At 38.4% G+C, this 16,626-nt stretch overlaps 1 protein-coding gene across 1 annotated transcript; it reads left to right on the plus strand.

Annotated features, from left to right (window-relative positions):
- Positions 1-139: 139 nt before the first annotated feature.
- Positions 140-7,925, plus strand: LOC107815981 (sm-like protein LSM3A). The gene is made up of 3 exons (XM_016641627.2): positions 140-462; positions 3,879-3,974; positions 7,643-7,925. The coding sequence occupies exons 1-3, from the start codon at positions 346-348 to the stop codon at positions 7,721-7,723; spliced, it is 294 nt and encodes a 97-aa protein (XP_016497113.1). The 5' UTR covers positions 140-345; the 3' UTR covers positions 7,724-7,925.
- Positions 7,926-16,626: the final 8,701 nt, after the last annotated feature.

The following is a 16,626-nucleotide window of genomic DNA, read 5'->3' on the forward strand; positions in this document are numbered from 1 at the left end:
TTGTGTCCTGAAATTGGAGCAAAATTGGCTAATCTTGAAATATATAGTAAACTGTGAATATATTTTAAGCAACATGCTTAAAAGTGGCTACCTAATGTCCTTTACGCCAATAAACACATAGTGAGATTTTATCAAATTACAACTTTATCGGCTAAATTTGTAGGGCTTCTAATCGACTTGGTGGGCTCGTAACCCGCCAAACCCAAAACCACACTGTATTAGGCAATAGTGAGTCTAGGCAATAGTGAGTCTAGTGAACTCTGAACTCTGCTGAACTATATTAAGAAGGGCGCGGTGGAATTAGCCGGAAGTAAAGGCAGACAGACAGAGACATTGACAATAAGCATGGGAAGTGAAGAAGAGAGCACAGTGAAAGAGCCGTTGGATCTCATCAGACTCAGCTTTGATGAGAGAATCTACGTCAAACTCCGTTCAGACCGAGAACTCCGTGGCAAACTTCACGTATTTTTACTCCTTCCTTTCCTTTATTTCTTTTATCTTTTCTTCTTTTCGAAGATAAATTGAACGTTATGTGATGGTAATTTGTCTGCTTTTACCAAACGTCTTACTGACATACTGTAGAAGTTTAACCCTTTCCCTTTTTCGTTCTTTTAATTTAATTCCTGGATTAGGGTTTTGGCCAACATTGCTATTTTTTCGCTCAATATTCTATGTTCAGGTCTGTAATATATTTTTTGTTTTTAGAATTTAATTTTTGGCGGCTTAAACTTCTTCCGTTTTCCCTATATCCACCTTTTTTCTACTGTAGTGTCCCGACCAGTTTTAGCGCATCTCGACTAATTCTATGGGATACTTGCTACCTTCCACTAGCAACATGTATCGACTTAAGTTTACCCACCAAGGCTGGGATAAATGGGAAGAAATCACCTGGTGTTTTTGTCTCCACTGATTTGAACATGAGATCTCATGTTCTCAACCCACTTCAATGACCACTAGGGCTAGGCCATACCCTTGGGTGCCTATATCCGCTTTTTATTTGCATTTTGTTGCAAAGGGGCAGGGGGCAGGGGGCAGGGTGTGGTTGATTCTTTTTAGTATTATGCATTCAGAAACACTATTTGGGGATAATTATGTGCTACTGCTTATAGAATTTCTTTCTGAAGGATAAATATACTATGGTTTTTGGGTAGCCTTAGTATTAACCAGAAAGAAAAAAAATATTTCTCTGCAGTCTTCTCTAAATGTTGACATCTAATTAATAAGTAAAATAACTCCAAAGCAATTTCCACCTAGCTTCTCCAGTGGTGTTAATGAATAATTTGATCCTGGCACATGACATGTTTTGCAAAAAATTGTGTGGGGTAGCCCCACATGGGGCTGGTCTTAGTGGAATGTCCCCGTAATTGGCGGTATTTAATAAATGGCCCCCGTGTCCTTTCCTTTGTGTAGGCTTCAGCCTAGATCTACCGACACAGCAGGATTTAGTACCAAATGCTATATTGTAATATAAAATTTATAAAAAGTTCTACCATTTTGTCATACTGTTCTGTACCAAATTGCATTTTCGAAAAACACTTTGTTGAATAACATGAATTATGACTATCATATAGATTTTGATGAACTATTTAACAGATAGGTCAATTGCAGGTAACACAATATCATGCCAGTATGGTAGAGTTTGATGAACAATTAAACAAGCACAAAATCATGCCAATTGGGTAGAGTTGTGAACAATATAACAAATAGGTGAAATGCTGATAATACAAAGTCTTGCCAATCTTGTAGAATTTGGTGAACAATTGAACAAGGACAAAATCATGCCAACGGGGTACACTTTGATGAACAATTTAATAGATAGGTAGAGTAGATATAACATAAACTCTACCAATCTGGTAGAGAATCCCTGAAGAGCAATAATTGTGTGCCCCGTTCCGAGGCTATTTTTTAAATACCACCAATTACGGGGGCATTCAGCTAAGATCAGCCCCTTACGAGGACATTCTTGTCATTCACCCCGTGTTTTGTTGGTCCAAAAGTCCTTTGATTTTGATTTCTCAGTATCTCGAAAGTAATTGATTTTGATTTCTCAGTATCTCGAAAGTAATAAAATGTGTGAAGATAGAAATAATTAGAAAGATTGAGGCAGAATAGGATTAAGTATTTTTAGAAAAAGAGCAACTAAGAGGTAAAATAACCCACAGTGTGACCTAGTGGTCAATGAAGGGGAGGAGAACCATGAAGTCTCAGGCTGAAATCCCCAAAAAGACAGAAGAAAGAATACAAAAGAAAGCTGAGCAGGAGGGCCAAACCAAAAAGACCAGCAAGGGTTTCAACAAAGAACGATGACAATGACAATGACAGAATAGCAAAATGAACTAACGACATCTGAATGATGTTACTGCAAAATACTGGATATTGTTTTGATCTTGAATGACCATTATGGAATAGAAAATGGCTCTACAACTCTGCATAGTTTTGTTAATTTGAAGGAAGAATAGCCTAGTAGACTCATGTACTTGTTCGCATTTGTCATCCCGGTCCCTACACTTAACAGTTTGTCGAATGAATACTTATACTTGTTCAAAATAAGGTTTTCAAATACCTCTGACCATTGACCCAGTTTATGTGGCATTGATATAACTGAGTTGGAGAAAATGTGTAATATACACGCGCATAAGGGGCGTGAATTGATTTAAAAAGTACTGAAATCAATTCTATGAAAAAAAAAAAGCAAAAAAAACAGAAAAAAAAGAAAAGAAAAAGCTATCAATTTCATCTTCCTCCCAAAGTACCCAAAAATTAGTCTGCTGCTACCGCCCCTAGCCCTCCTCCTTTCCTTCCACGGCTGCCTACCTTCTCCCCTTCCACAACTGCTTCACATCTTTCTTCCTCCTTTCCTTCCACAACTGCCTACCTTCTCCTCTTCCACAACTGCTTCACATCTTTCTTCCTCCAACCACCAAAAATATTTTATTCAAGAAATCCCCCACCAAAGAAAAAGAATAAAAATCATCCCCCTCACACAAACACACTCATCAACCCTTACAAAAAGGGTGGGTGGGGAGAAGACAACAAGATAAACAGTAAATAAGAGAGTGAGATAGACCTCAAACAAATAGCAAATAATTGATCTTCAATTCAATGGGGTTTTCAAAGGCACATTCTCGTTCACTGTTGGTACGATTTCAGAGTGTACTTGGCTCAAAACTACAACGTTTCCAATATTCAGAATCTCGTTGACACTGGCCTTATCATCGCTAAGCATCTTGTCTTGAAGAGAATTATCGCAAATTCAGAAAGAGGGCAGATGATGAAGATTAGTCCATGGTTCTTTTCGGTGTCGTTTTATTAATTTTTCAGTTGCTTAAATTTTTGGGAGGGTTTATTTTTTGGAAATTTACTGAATTTTTATTGTCTTTGTTTGTACGATTCACGAATGAAATTCGAAGAATTTTTTCTTTCAATTGTTTTGCTTTGCCAATTGATGAGTTTGGAGGGGAAAAAAATAAGGGTGTCCTAGACTAGAAATGGAATGAATTTGAGTTATTTTAAAAGAAATAGTTTTTGTAAAATTAAAAAATAATGTGGCATATTTTATCTGACGTGTATATTAATATGAGGGCGTTTGAGAGACACGCAAGGTCGGAGGGATTTAAAGTAATGTGTTTCAGTAAGTACAAGTGTCCAATCGACAAACTGTTGAGTACAAGGACCGGGATGACAAACACGAATAAGTACAAGTATTTACCAGGCTATTCTGCCTAATTTCAATAAAAGAACAATATTCAAAAGTCCACTTGGAATTAAACGCATACAGAAATTAAAGTATATTTTTTATTTTGTGCCTTTACCTAGAAATCTATAATGAGGCAATATTTCTGCAGTGACGCTAAGCTTTCATCGGGTTTTCTTTGCAGGCTTATGACCAACATCTTAATATGATTCTTGGTGATGTTGAAGAAATTGTGACCACAATTGAGATTGATGATGAAACATATGAGGAGATAGTTCGGGTAAGCGCTCTCTCTTTCGCTTTTGGTTTCTGATATATGCCTTTTCTTTTATTGGTCAAGGCACCACATGTTTCTATTTAAGATCTTTGTAATCAATTTGACTCACACTTGTAAAAGTGTCCGGCATTTTAAGATAATTATCAGAAAATGTGATAAATTGACTTGGAAAGTCAGTTGTCCAATGCAATAATAACAACTACGTCTCAATCCTAAGCTAGTTGGTATCTACTATATGAATCCCACTCTGCATGTTGCTCCATTTAGGTTTTTTTGCGTCCAATATCTCACAATTTAGATTTTCTATCACTAGAAGCTCTATATTTCCAATGGTATACAAATCCTTAACAAAATTAAAAGACTCCTAAAGTATATTGGACCTAGAGTAATCATACCTACATGACTAAGACTAATTTAAACTACTACTCTATCTCATTTTATGTGAAGGTATTGCTATTTGGGGAAATTAAACAATTTTTTCTTTGACTACAATTTTCTCAAACTTTTTCTTTTAACATATTTTTAATAATTAGTTATGTTGACTTATAGTACTTTTTATGTTGTTTGCAAATATGTAATTTTTTTTTAGAAAAATATAAAGAATCAATGCACAAATTCACATCGTATATCAAGTGTTTTGACCCTTTTACTCCAACCCCTTAACATAAAGTAATTAGTATCGCTATTATGAATCTTTTTCCTTCTGTTGTGTGCTATTTTTTGCTTAGTCTGTACGCAGTCCAATAATTTGTAGATCCTTTGAGTCAATTTCATTCCATATGATTTTAGATCAGTTTGAATCCTTGTAACACCTTCTATCACCACGGGTTCACACTTGCAGATGGGTGCATCTGGAGGTTTACTAAGACATATACTATCTCAAGCGAGCCTTCTTTCATTTCCTCCTATGTGTACTACTTTCACCTTTTGCTAGATATGATAATTTCTATCATGCATGACTACATATCCATCTTAACATTCGCTTTTCTAGGACACTCATCTCGTGGATATGTTGCACTTGAGATGCCTAATATTCATTGTGAAATTACCGACAGTGTTATTAAAGGCGAAAAAGGGCAAAAAAGCTTTAAGGTCTGTAGAGGCTTTAAGCGCAAAGCGCAAATAAAGCATGGGCTTTAATGAAGAAAGGCGCAAATGGAGAAAAACTACAAATATGTATGTGTAGTCCAAGACTAATATCTATAAGCATGAATACCAAATATACGGACAAAGAAATTGAAGAAAATTTACGATAAAGTGAAATATCAATTGTTTAGTGTCGCGTCTTCCGGATTACGTTCGTTAGCAAGGAAAAGTATGTCTTAGAGCCTTGATGACAACACTGAAGTGCCCGTTAAGCGAGGCGAAGCGCTCAACATGTTTTGAGCCTCGCTTCAGGGCTTAGGCGCGCCTTTGATAACACTGATTACTGGTCTTACAATATTCTACAGAATTTGCGTTTCATTTTGGTAGGTATCTTCCTATCGCATATCTTTCTGATTGCACTTCTCTATTTTCAACCCGTCTATTTTGGTTGTGTGTTACATCTTTGTCTATCTACTATCCTTTTGTAACCTCGAGCTAAATATTAGAATTGTTTGCATTCGTCCAATGTCAACAACAATTTATGTACATAATTCCAATTCCAATATAAGTTATATTAGTGATCAAATATCGCCTTTGAACTTTTGGTTGTTATCATCCAATATACTCCTTTTTTTTTCTACCACTGTTCTTTCTTTCGGTTTTTGGGGGGGGGGGGCTAACTGAAAAATTCCTAAGGGCTAGTATCACATGGTTCGAAACTTGGTGGATGACGGGCCCACCCCTCTACCCTTCTCCACTTAAAGACCAAGGTTTTGTTTGCGGCAGGGTTCAAAAGTTCATGTGCGCCTGACCTACACATCACGTGTTGGTCTCTTCCTACTAGACCAAAGTCCTGAGAGCGGTTTGTTTTCTGCCACTATTCTTTCTCGTTATAGTCAATTATATCTGTTTATTAGAACCATTTCTTCAATATTACTAGAGTTTGCGTTATTTGTTTTGACGTCTTATGGAAGATAATTTTCAAATATCTATTAGTAGACAATCCTTATCTATTAGGTAGTTTTTGTTGATGGAAGTATCTTTTTTAGAATAGTATAACAATTAAGTAATTGGTAAATGTCATATTAGTTTTTAAAGAGGGAGTTATAAGGGATTTTAATGTGGTGTTGTAGGAGTACCAAATGGATAATTCAGTGTCTGAACAGAGAGATTGTTGTACGAGTAATTGCTTTAGTTCTTGAATCTAAAGGCAAATGTAGGAAGTTCCAATGGGGGGTCACCACCGGTGCACAACAGCTAGCATATTTTGGTGTATTTGATTCCCTTGGGCCCTCAAGTATGGACACATGAATATGAGTGTTGAACATTGGTGCGATGCAACTGAGAATGAAGTTTATACCATATATTGATTTATCAAGGGTGATCAATGAACTATTTAGTGAAAATGTTTGTAGCACAATGTCTCTAGCATATTTGTTTTCGATTGCCGTAAAGTTAAGCCACCCCCCCTCCCCTTTTTTTGTGAGGATGATAAGCCATCCTCTTTTCTTCTCTGTTTAATCTTCTCCGGTGGTGGTGCTTCTATATTTTCGGCATTTGGTCATGTTCGGAAAAGTCAAACCTGATATACAGTGGCTGTATTTGAAAGTGTTTCATACCTGCGTTCATGTCATGTTGGTAAAGGGTACACAGCCAATTGATGGTTCCATCTTAAGTTCTAAGGCCGTCCTTGGTCTGTTTGTGTCCTTGAACAACACATAGTTAATGGGATGCATTGGAGAAGGGTTATTGACAGTAGTGGTGGTCGCTTGAATTGTGGATGGCTGAGTCAGATTAAGGGGTGAGGGATGGAAGTCAGTGAAGGAAGGTAGTTATTCATTTAATTTGTTTTAGGGGTGGGGATGAGATAGCAGACATGACTCATTGGGTGATGGACAAGATACGGGAGCCAAAACTCTTTTTTGTTAGTTTTGCTGCAAGGCGAATGGGATAGCATACACCAAGCATCAGGTAATTGGCAAGAGATGTGGAGCTAATTCAATTGCTTGAGCTAGGTAAAGTAAGTTTAATAAGGAGCAATCACAAGCAAATGGAATTTTTACTTAAATGAATTTAACAGAACATGTGTTCTCATTTCTCGATCCTTATTGTGAGAAGCGTACTTTCCCCGTTAGCATGAGCAATTATTTTTTTTCCTGAGTAAGTTTTCCTCTTAGATGAAACACAACTACCAGGAAAATCGTCTTTTGTTTTGAACGAAATGATGCCATGGAACTCTATAATCCTGAAATAATGGTATATATAGCAACTCAATAATGTACTGTTTTCCAGTTTTATCTGATTGACAAATCAATGCCTCCTCCCGTTGTTGCACATGCTCGATTCTTCTTAGCTATTTTAGTTCCAAGGAAAGCCTTAAACATCTATTTTTCCGGGGATAAGCTTAACCATGGAAATGAGCAAATCATCTGTCAAGTTTGGCAGAATGTCTTAAATTTCATTTTGCATCTGTATGATGCAAACATACTATTTGCTTATGAGCATTAGTTGGGCTCAATATTTTTCGGCCTCTTCTGCACTAATGGTATATAATCTTCTGACATGGTTACTTGTGCTTATTACAGACTACAAGACGGACCATCCCTTTCCTATTCGTTCGTGGGGATGGTGTAATACTGGTGTCTCCTCCTCTGCGGACTGCCTGATCAATAGAGAAGATGTTCTCATCATAAACCTGTGCAAGCATCCTATATTTTGTTTAAGGTGCTGCAGTAAATTTAAAATAACTCAGATTATTGAGGGAACTGCTTTTGTTAGTGTGTTATTAATTTGTTAAGAGGCTTTGCAGAACTGCTTTTATTTGTTATTTTCACTCTAAATTGAATATTTTGTCATTAAAAGAAGAAATTTATTATTTTGTATTATTTTCATTTTTTACTTGAATAAAGTAAGAAAAAATTGGATGTATTTAATTGAATAAAAATGATGATAGAAAATATATGTTAGTTAACGCGTTTGATAATATAAGGAAGAATACCTGGCAATTATTTTTTTTTAAACAAAGAAAGAGGGGAAAAACCTCATCCAACTCAATCTCTACGTAGAAATTTGTTTAATCAGAGAATGTTTATGTATTTATATTTTATATACACAATTGGAGGTCCAACTTGTCATATTGTTTATGGTCTATCAACAACTTATATAGTTTTAACATAATTAAATTCAAATCTAAGATTGACTTAAATTATTTCTAACACCTAAAATTTTAAGTAAGGTTTTAATTTAAGTTTGCAGGAATTTCTTACCAAAGCTAGAAACTTAAAAGTAGAACTAAAATTAGAAACTTTAAATAACATTTTAATTTAGGGATAATTGTAGAGACCTCTCTCCAACTTAAAATTTAAAAAGATTGTTTTCCAGCTTTAAATTTAAGAGCATGAAAAGATTAATTTAGGGATAATTTCAGAGCTTAATATTTGAAAAGAAAGCTTACTTTTTCTTCATCTTCATTTTTTATGTCTGCATATATTATGATATAATAAACATTGTTTCTAATATTCTCCTTTCCGAAATTCTAACATTATAATTTGGGCGAATCTAATACCTCATCTGTTTAAAAAAGACTGACATTATTTTCTTATTAGTTCGTTTCAAAATGATTGGCTCATTTCAATATTTCCTTAATAGGAAGTATTTGTAGTCACAAATACTATAACAGGTGTCTTCCCTTTTTTATTAAAGTTTGTGTCAAGTCAAACTATGACAATTTTTTTTTAACTGAGGAAGTAATTGGTTTGTTCAAGTTAATATGCATCCGGAGCCCCCAGCCACTGGGAAAGCTTATTTTTAAAAAAGCATACGGAGAATTATGAGAGTCCTTCATGACTTTCAAGTTTCAACACAGTTCTTAGCTTTATCGTGCTCTTGATGTTAAAAAGTGTAACGAGATGACCGGTCCTTTTGCGATTTAAAGTTTCGTTCGGTGGTTTAAGATATTAAGTTTCTTCATATGAAGTATTGTAATGTCACGACCTCAAACTCCCTCCGTAGGATGTCGTGATGGCACCTAGTCTCTAAGACTAGGTAAGCCTATCAATGCGGAATAATAATAAATATCTGAAATAAATAAACTACAATTCAAACAATTTCAATTCCCAAAACCCGGTAGAAATAAGTCACAAGCTTCTAAGAATTTATTCTCAATGTCTCTATATGTCAAGGTCTAAATAAAATATAAGGAAGCAACATAAAATGATAGAAGGGGACTCCGGAGTCTGCGGACGCTGGCAGATATACCTCGAAGTCTCCGTGCGCAGGTAACTCACTGATGTCTAGGCTGGTAAAATGTACCTGGATCTGCACAAAAAGATGTGCAGAAGCGTAGTATGAGTACACCACAGCGGTACCCAGTAAGTGCCAAGCCTAACCTCGGTAGAGTAGTGACGAGGTCAGGTGAGGCCCTACTGGAATATAATAATGGCATGGTAAAATGTTTATCAATGTAGTAAAATAAAATGACATTGGAAATGAATCAAATAGTATGTCACATTTAATGACACCAAATAATTGCAAATAATATCTCGTGGAATCAAAACAGAATTTCCTTCAACTTTATAAAAATCACAACAACTAATCGAAAGCAACTATGGCCATAAATCAATATCAACAAGGGTACTCCCGAGGTACCGCCTCGTAGTCCCAACCTTATCTCACCGCATGCGTTTCAACACCCAGACCTTATACCACCGCATGCGTATCAATATCACAATATATCACAATTTGCACCTCAAGTGCTCAAATAATTTAACTTGCCAAAATAATTCAACAATAATAGTTTTCCACAATAAAGAGCTCACGGCTCCCTCACAATGAGTATAAAAATATTCAGGAGTAAATAATTTAGGAAAATAATATTTCAAAATCTTTACTACGTTGCTTCGATATCAAGTTTAAAAATGTCAAATATTTCATATTAATAATATTTAATTTAAAGAAAATCAACCTTCAAATAATGCACAGAATAAAAGAAACCAAGTTTCAACTAAACAGGTAAAACAATTAGTAAGAAAAGATCAAACAAATTTGAAGTATATATCTCAGATCAATGATGAAGAATATAACAAGATAAAATAATTTAATAAATGCGCAACAGTGATCTACACAATTTAAAAATATAATCTTTCGCAATTTAGCCCGTGTACACACTCGTCACCTCGTGCACACGATATTCAACACATTTCAATAATCACATCAATACCAATCCTAGGAGAAATTTCCCCCACACAAGGTTAGACAAGTCACTTATCTCGACTTGCTCCAATTTAACCAAGTATTATGCTTTTTCCTCGAATTTCTGACTCCGATCGACTCGTATCTAGTCATAATTAATTCGATACAGTCAACAAAAATTATAGTAATCAATTTCATAAAAAAATATTATATTTTCATTAAAATCCGAAATTAGCTCAAAATTTGCCAGTGGGGCCCACATCTCGGAATCCGGCGAAACTTATAAAATCCGACAACCCATTCAATTACGAGTCCACCCATACCAATTTTACCAAAATCCGATAACAACTCGACCTCCAAATCTTAAATTTTCGTTTTTGGAAGATTTTACAAAAATCTTGATTTCTTCCATTTAAATCCGAAATAAATGATGAATATGACCATGGATTTATGAAATATAATCACATTTGGATATAGGACACTTACCCAAGTTGAAGTCTTGAAGAAATCCTCAAAATCGCCCAAGAACCGTGCTCCAAAACTCCAAAACAAAATGAAGGAAATGACCATTTTTGGTCCTTAAGTTTCTGCCCCCAAAACACTATTCCGGTCGCTAAAAGTCCAATCCCGTCGTTAAAAGTGTCACATCTGGTCGCTAAAGGTGCACACCAGGACTATTTACACCAACAGTTTTATTTCACTAAAAAGGCTCTAACTCCATCATACGAACTCGGAATTTGACGATTCTTGTTCCTATGAGTCACAAATAAAACTACGAACCCATTCGTTCAATCGAAACTAAATTCGGAGCTCATTTGCTCAATGTGATACTAATTTCGCTCGTTAAACAATTAACTCATATTTTGCGCTTAAAACTCAATCGCGACTTGATGAAATTAGACCAAACTTTCCAGATCACTCCTATAATTCATTATCAAAATGTTGAAAGTCTCGAAATCCAATTTCGATCTCTAGAACTAAAAATGGACTTTTGGATCATTACATGCTTATGTTGAAAATATCAAACTCTTCCTCGACAGCCTGTAGTGTATCAATCATAACTTCTTGTACTCAACTCCAACTGCCAAACGGTTTAAAGTTCTGCAAACTAGAATCAAAGGGATACAACTTTCATGTTTTGATAATGTTTAGATTCCTTATAGATTTCGAGATATAAGCTCCCAAAGTCAGCTCTGCGATTGCGCCGGTTGCTGTCCAAAAATAGCTTCTGCAGCAGAAATATTCCAGCATTTCCTTTTTGTCCGAAATCCATTCCGTTAACCTTCCGAAATCCACCCGAGACCCTCGGGACCTTAACCAAATATACCAACATGTCCCAAAATACAATATGAACTTAGTTGAGGTTTCAAACCATGCCAAACAACGTCGAAATTACGAATCGCGCATCGAATCGAATTATGAGTTTTTAAATCTTCCAACTTCTATATTTTGCGCCGAAACATATCAAATCAATTCCGATTGACCTCAAATTTTGCACACAAGTCATAAATAACGTAATGAATTTATGAAAATTTTCAGAATCGGATTTCGACCCCGATATCAAAAAGTCAACCCCTCGGTCATACTTCTCAAAAATTTAACTTTCGGCATTTCAAGCCTAATTCCACTACGGACTTCCAAATAAAATTCCGATTACGCTCTTAAGTCCAAAATCACCATACGGAACTGTTGGAATCATCAAAATTCTATTCCGGGGTCATTTGCACATAATTCAACATCCGGTCACTATTTGAACTTAAACTTTAAATTTTTTATCAAAATTCCATATTTCGGGCTAGGGACCTCAGAATTTGATTCCGGGCATACGCCTAAGTCCCAAATAACGATACGGACCTACCAGAACTGTCAAAACACTTATCCAAGTCCGTTTGCTCAAAATATTGACCAAAGTCAACTCAATTGAGTTTTAAAGCTCTAATTCACATTTTAATCCATTTTTTTACCTAAAAACTTTTCCGAAAATTTTTTACGGACTGCACACTCAAGTCGAGTAATGGTAAATAGTGCTTAGATCATATAATTAATCATTAAATTTAAAGATGACATTTTGGGTCATCACATTCTCCACCTCTAAAACAAACGTTCGTCCTCGAACTGAGTTAGAAAAAGTACCTGAGCTGGTGAATAAGTGTGGATAACAGCTGCGTAAATCATTCTTGACCTCCCAAGTCGCCTCCTCGACCGGATGACCCCTCCACTGAACCTTTACAGAAGCAATGTTCTTTGACCTCAGCTTTCGAACCTGCCTATCTAAAATAGCCACTGGTTCCTCAACATAAGATAGATCCTTGTCCAACTGAACTAAACTGAAGTCTAACACATGAGACGGATCGCCGTGATATTTCCGAAGCATAGAAACATGGAATACCGGATGAACCGCAGAAATACTAGGTGGTAGTACAAGTCTGTAAGCCACCTCTCCAACTCTCTCAAGAATCTCAAAAGGCCCAATATACCTAGGGCTCAACTTGCCCTTCTTCCCGAACCTCATCACACCCTTCATAGGCAAAACCCGGAGCAATACCCGCTCACCAACCATGAATGCAACATCACGAACCTTCCGATCCGCATAACTCTTCTGTCTAGATTGGGCTGTACGAAGTCGATCCTGAATCAACTTAACCTTTTCCAAGGCATCCTGAACCAAGTCTGTACCCAAAAGTCTAGCCTCGCCTGGTTCGAACCAACCCACTGGAGACCGGCACTGCCTACCATACAAGGCCTCATACGGAGCCATCTGGATGCTTGACTGGTAACTGTTGTTGTAAGCAAACTCCGAAAGTGGTAGGAACTGATCCCAAGCACCCCCAAAATCTATCACACACACACGAAGCATATCCTTCAGTATCTGAATAGTGCGTTCGGACTGCCCGTCCATCTGAGGGTGAAATGCTGTACTCAACTCTACCCGGGTACCCAACTCACGCTGTACTGCCCTCCAAAACCGTGAGGTAAACTGTGTACCCCGGTCAGAGATGATAGATGCTGGTACACCGTGAAGTCTGACAATCTCGCGAATATATACCTGAGCCAGCTGCTTTGAAGAGTAAGTAGTAATCACAGGAATAAAATGAGCTGATTTGGTCAGCCTATCCACAATCACCCAAACTGCGTCCAACTTCTGCTGAGTCCGTGGGAGCCCAACAACGAAATCCATAGTGATCCGCTCCCATTTCCATTCTGGAATCTCTAACTTCTGAAGTAATCCACCCGGTCATTGATGCTCATATTTTACCTGTTGACAATTTAAACACCGAGATACATACCCCACTATGTCCTTCTTCATCCACCTCCACCAATAGTGCTGTCTCAAGTCTTGATACATCTTCGCAGCACCTGGATGAATGGAGTACCGCGAGCTGTGAGCCTCCTGGAGAATCAACTCACACAAGCCGTCCACATTAGGCACACATAGCCTGCCCTGCATCCGTAGTACATCGTCTTCTCCAATAGTGACTTCCTTGGCATCACCGTGCTGAATTGTATCCTTAAGGATAAGCAGATGGGGGTCATCTTACTGACGTTCCCTGATACGATCATAAAGTGAAGACTGGGAAACCACGCAAGCCAAAATCCGACTCGGCTCGGAAACATCCAATCTAACAAACTGGTTGGCCAAGGCCTGAACATCCATGGCTAAAGGCCTCTCTGCTACCGGTAAATATGCTAAGCTACCCAAACTCTCCGCCTTACGACTCAAGGCATCGGCCACCATATTGGCCTTCCCCGGATGATAGAGAATGGTGATATCATAATCCTTAAGCAACTCTAACCATCTCTGCTGCCGCAAATTAAGATCCTTCTGTTTAAACAGATGCTGTAGACTCTGGTGATCGGTGTAGATTTCACAATGGACACCGTACAAATAATGCCGCCAAATTTTTAAGGCATGAACAGTAGCTGCTAACTCCAGGTCATGTACAGGATAATTATTTTCATGCACCTTTAATTGTCTGGACGCATAAGCAATCACCCTACCGTCTTGCATCAACACTGCGCCGAGACCAATACGTGACGCATCACAATACACAGTATAAGATCATGTACCTGTAGGTAATACCAATACTGGGGCTGTAGTCAAAGCTGTCTTGAGCTTTTGGAAGCTTTCCTCACATTCCTGAACGGAGCACCCTTCTGGGTCAATTTGGTCATAGATGCAGCAATAGAAGAGAAACCCTTTACAAATCGGCAATAATACCCAGCCAAACCAAGGAAACTCCAGATTTTCGTAACTGAGGACGGTCTGGACCAACTCTGCACTGCTTTAATCTTCTTTGGATCTACCTTGATCCCCTCGCACGAAACTATATGACCCAAAAATCCCACTGAATCAAGCCAGAATTCACACTTTGAAAATTTTGCATATAACTTCTTTTCTCTCAAAATCTGAAGCACAGTCCTCAGGTGCTGTTCATGATCTTCCTGACTCGGAATACACCAGAATGTCGTTAATAAACACAATGATGAAGGAATCAAGATAGGGCTAAAATACACTATTCATTAAGTGCATAAATGCTGCTGGGGCATTGGTCAGTCCAAAAGACATCACAAGGAACTCGTAATGACCGTACCGAGTCCTGAAAGCAGTCTTCGGGATATCTGGATCTTGAATCTTCAACTGATGATAGCCTGTATGCAAGTCAATTTTTGAGAATACCCTGGCACCCTGAAGCTGATCAAATAGGTCATCAATATGTGGCAATGGATACCTGTTCTTCACTGTAATCTTGTTCAACTGGCGGTAATCAATACACATCCGCATAGAACCATCCTTCTTCTTTACAAATAAGACAGGAGCACCCCAAGGCGATACACTGGGCCGAATGAAACCCTTATCAAGCAACTCCTGTAACTGTTCTTTTAATTCTTTCAACTCTGCTGGGGCCATACGATATGGTGGAATAGAAATGGGCTGAGTGCCCGGTAACAAATCAACGCCAAAGTCAACATCCCTGTCGGGCAGCATACCCGGAAGATCCGCTGGAAATACATCAGGAAAATCCATTACTACAGGAACTGACTCCACATTAGGAGTATCAATACTAACATCTCTCACATAGGCCAGATACGCATCACACCCCTTCTCAACCATTCGTTGAGCTTTAAGAAATGAAACAACCCTGCTAGGAACATGATCTGAGGTACCTCTCCACTCTAGCCGCGGTAGACCTGGCATAGCCAATGTCACCGTCTTGGCGTAACAATCAAGAATAGCGTGATATGGCGACAACCAGTCCATGCCCAAAATGATATCGAAATCCACCATACTGAGCAATAATAAATCAGCTCTGGTCTCAAAACCACTGATAATAATTAAACACGACCGATACACACGATCCACAATAATAGATTCACCCACAGGTGTAGATATATAAACAGAAGAACTCAAGGAATCACGTGGTATGCCCAAATACGGGGAAAAATAAGATGACACATAGGAATAAGTGGAGCCTGTATCAAATAAGACTAACGCATCATTATGACAGACCGGAATAATACCTGTGATAACAGAATCAGATGCAACAACATCTGTCCTAGCAGGAAGGGCATAATATCTGGCCTGGCCTCCTCCTCTAGGGTTACCTCTACCTGCTCGACCTCCACCTCTAGCTGGGTGTGCAGGTGGAGTGGCAACTGGTGCAGAAATCATGGCCTGAGAAGCCGGAGGACCCTGTGGAATAGGTGGGGCCTGAGAAATCTGTGGAGGTGCACCCCTCTTAGATCTGGGGCAATCTCTCATAATATGGCGAGTGTCACCACACTCAAAACAAGCCCTCATAGGACGTGGCTGCTGGGACTGGCTCGGGCCTGATCGACTAGACTGTCCGCTGAAAGCACCCCGTACAGGAGGTACAGAAGACACTGGTGGTGCATAATATGGAACCTGAGGTCTGGGAGTAGTCGGAATACCACCGGAAGCTGGTAGTGCTGAATGAATAGGATGACTCACATAACCTCTACCATGTCGGGCTGCAACTGGGGCACGAGAATTATTATATGTGCCAGAATCTCGGGGTCTCTTAGCTTCCCTCTCTTCCCTCTCCCGAGTCCGCATACCTTCCAATCTTCTAGCAATTGACACCACCTGTTGGTATGTGATGTCCATCTCTAGCTCTCGGGCCATACTGTATCTGATACTAGGGTGAAGACCCTCAATAAACCTACGAACCCGCTCTCGAACAGTAGCAACTAAGGCTGGTGCATGCCTAGCCAAATCACTGAATCGGACCGTATATTCTGACACGGTCATAGAACCCTGGCGCAGCTGCTCAAACTCTGCGCGCCAAGCATCCCTAAGACTCTGAGGAACATACTCCCTCAAGAACATATCTGAAAATTGAGTCCAAGTAAGTGAAGC

The sequence above is a fragment of the Nicotiana tabacum genome, chromosome 13 (genome assembly GCF_000715075.1).
Source record: "Nicotiana tabacum cultivar K326 chromosome 13, ASM71507v2, whole genome shotgun sequence".
Lineage (NCBI taxonomy): Eukaryota > Viridiplantae > Streptophyta > Magnoliopsida > Solanales > Solanaceae > Nicotiana > Nicotiana tabacum.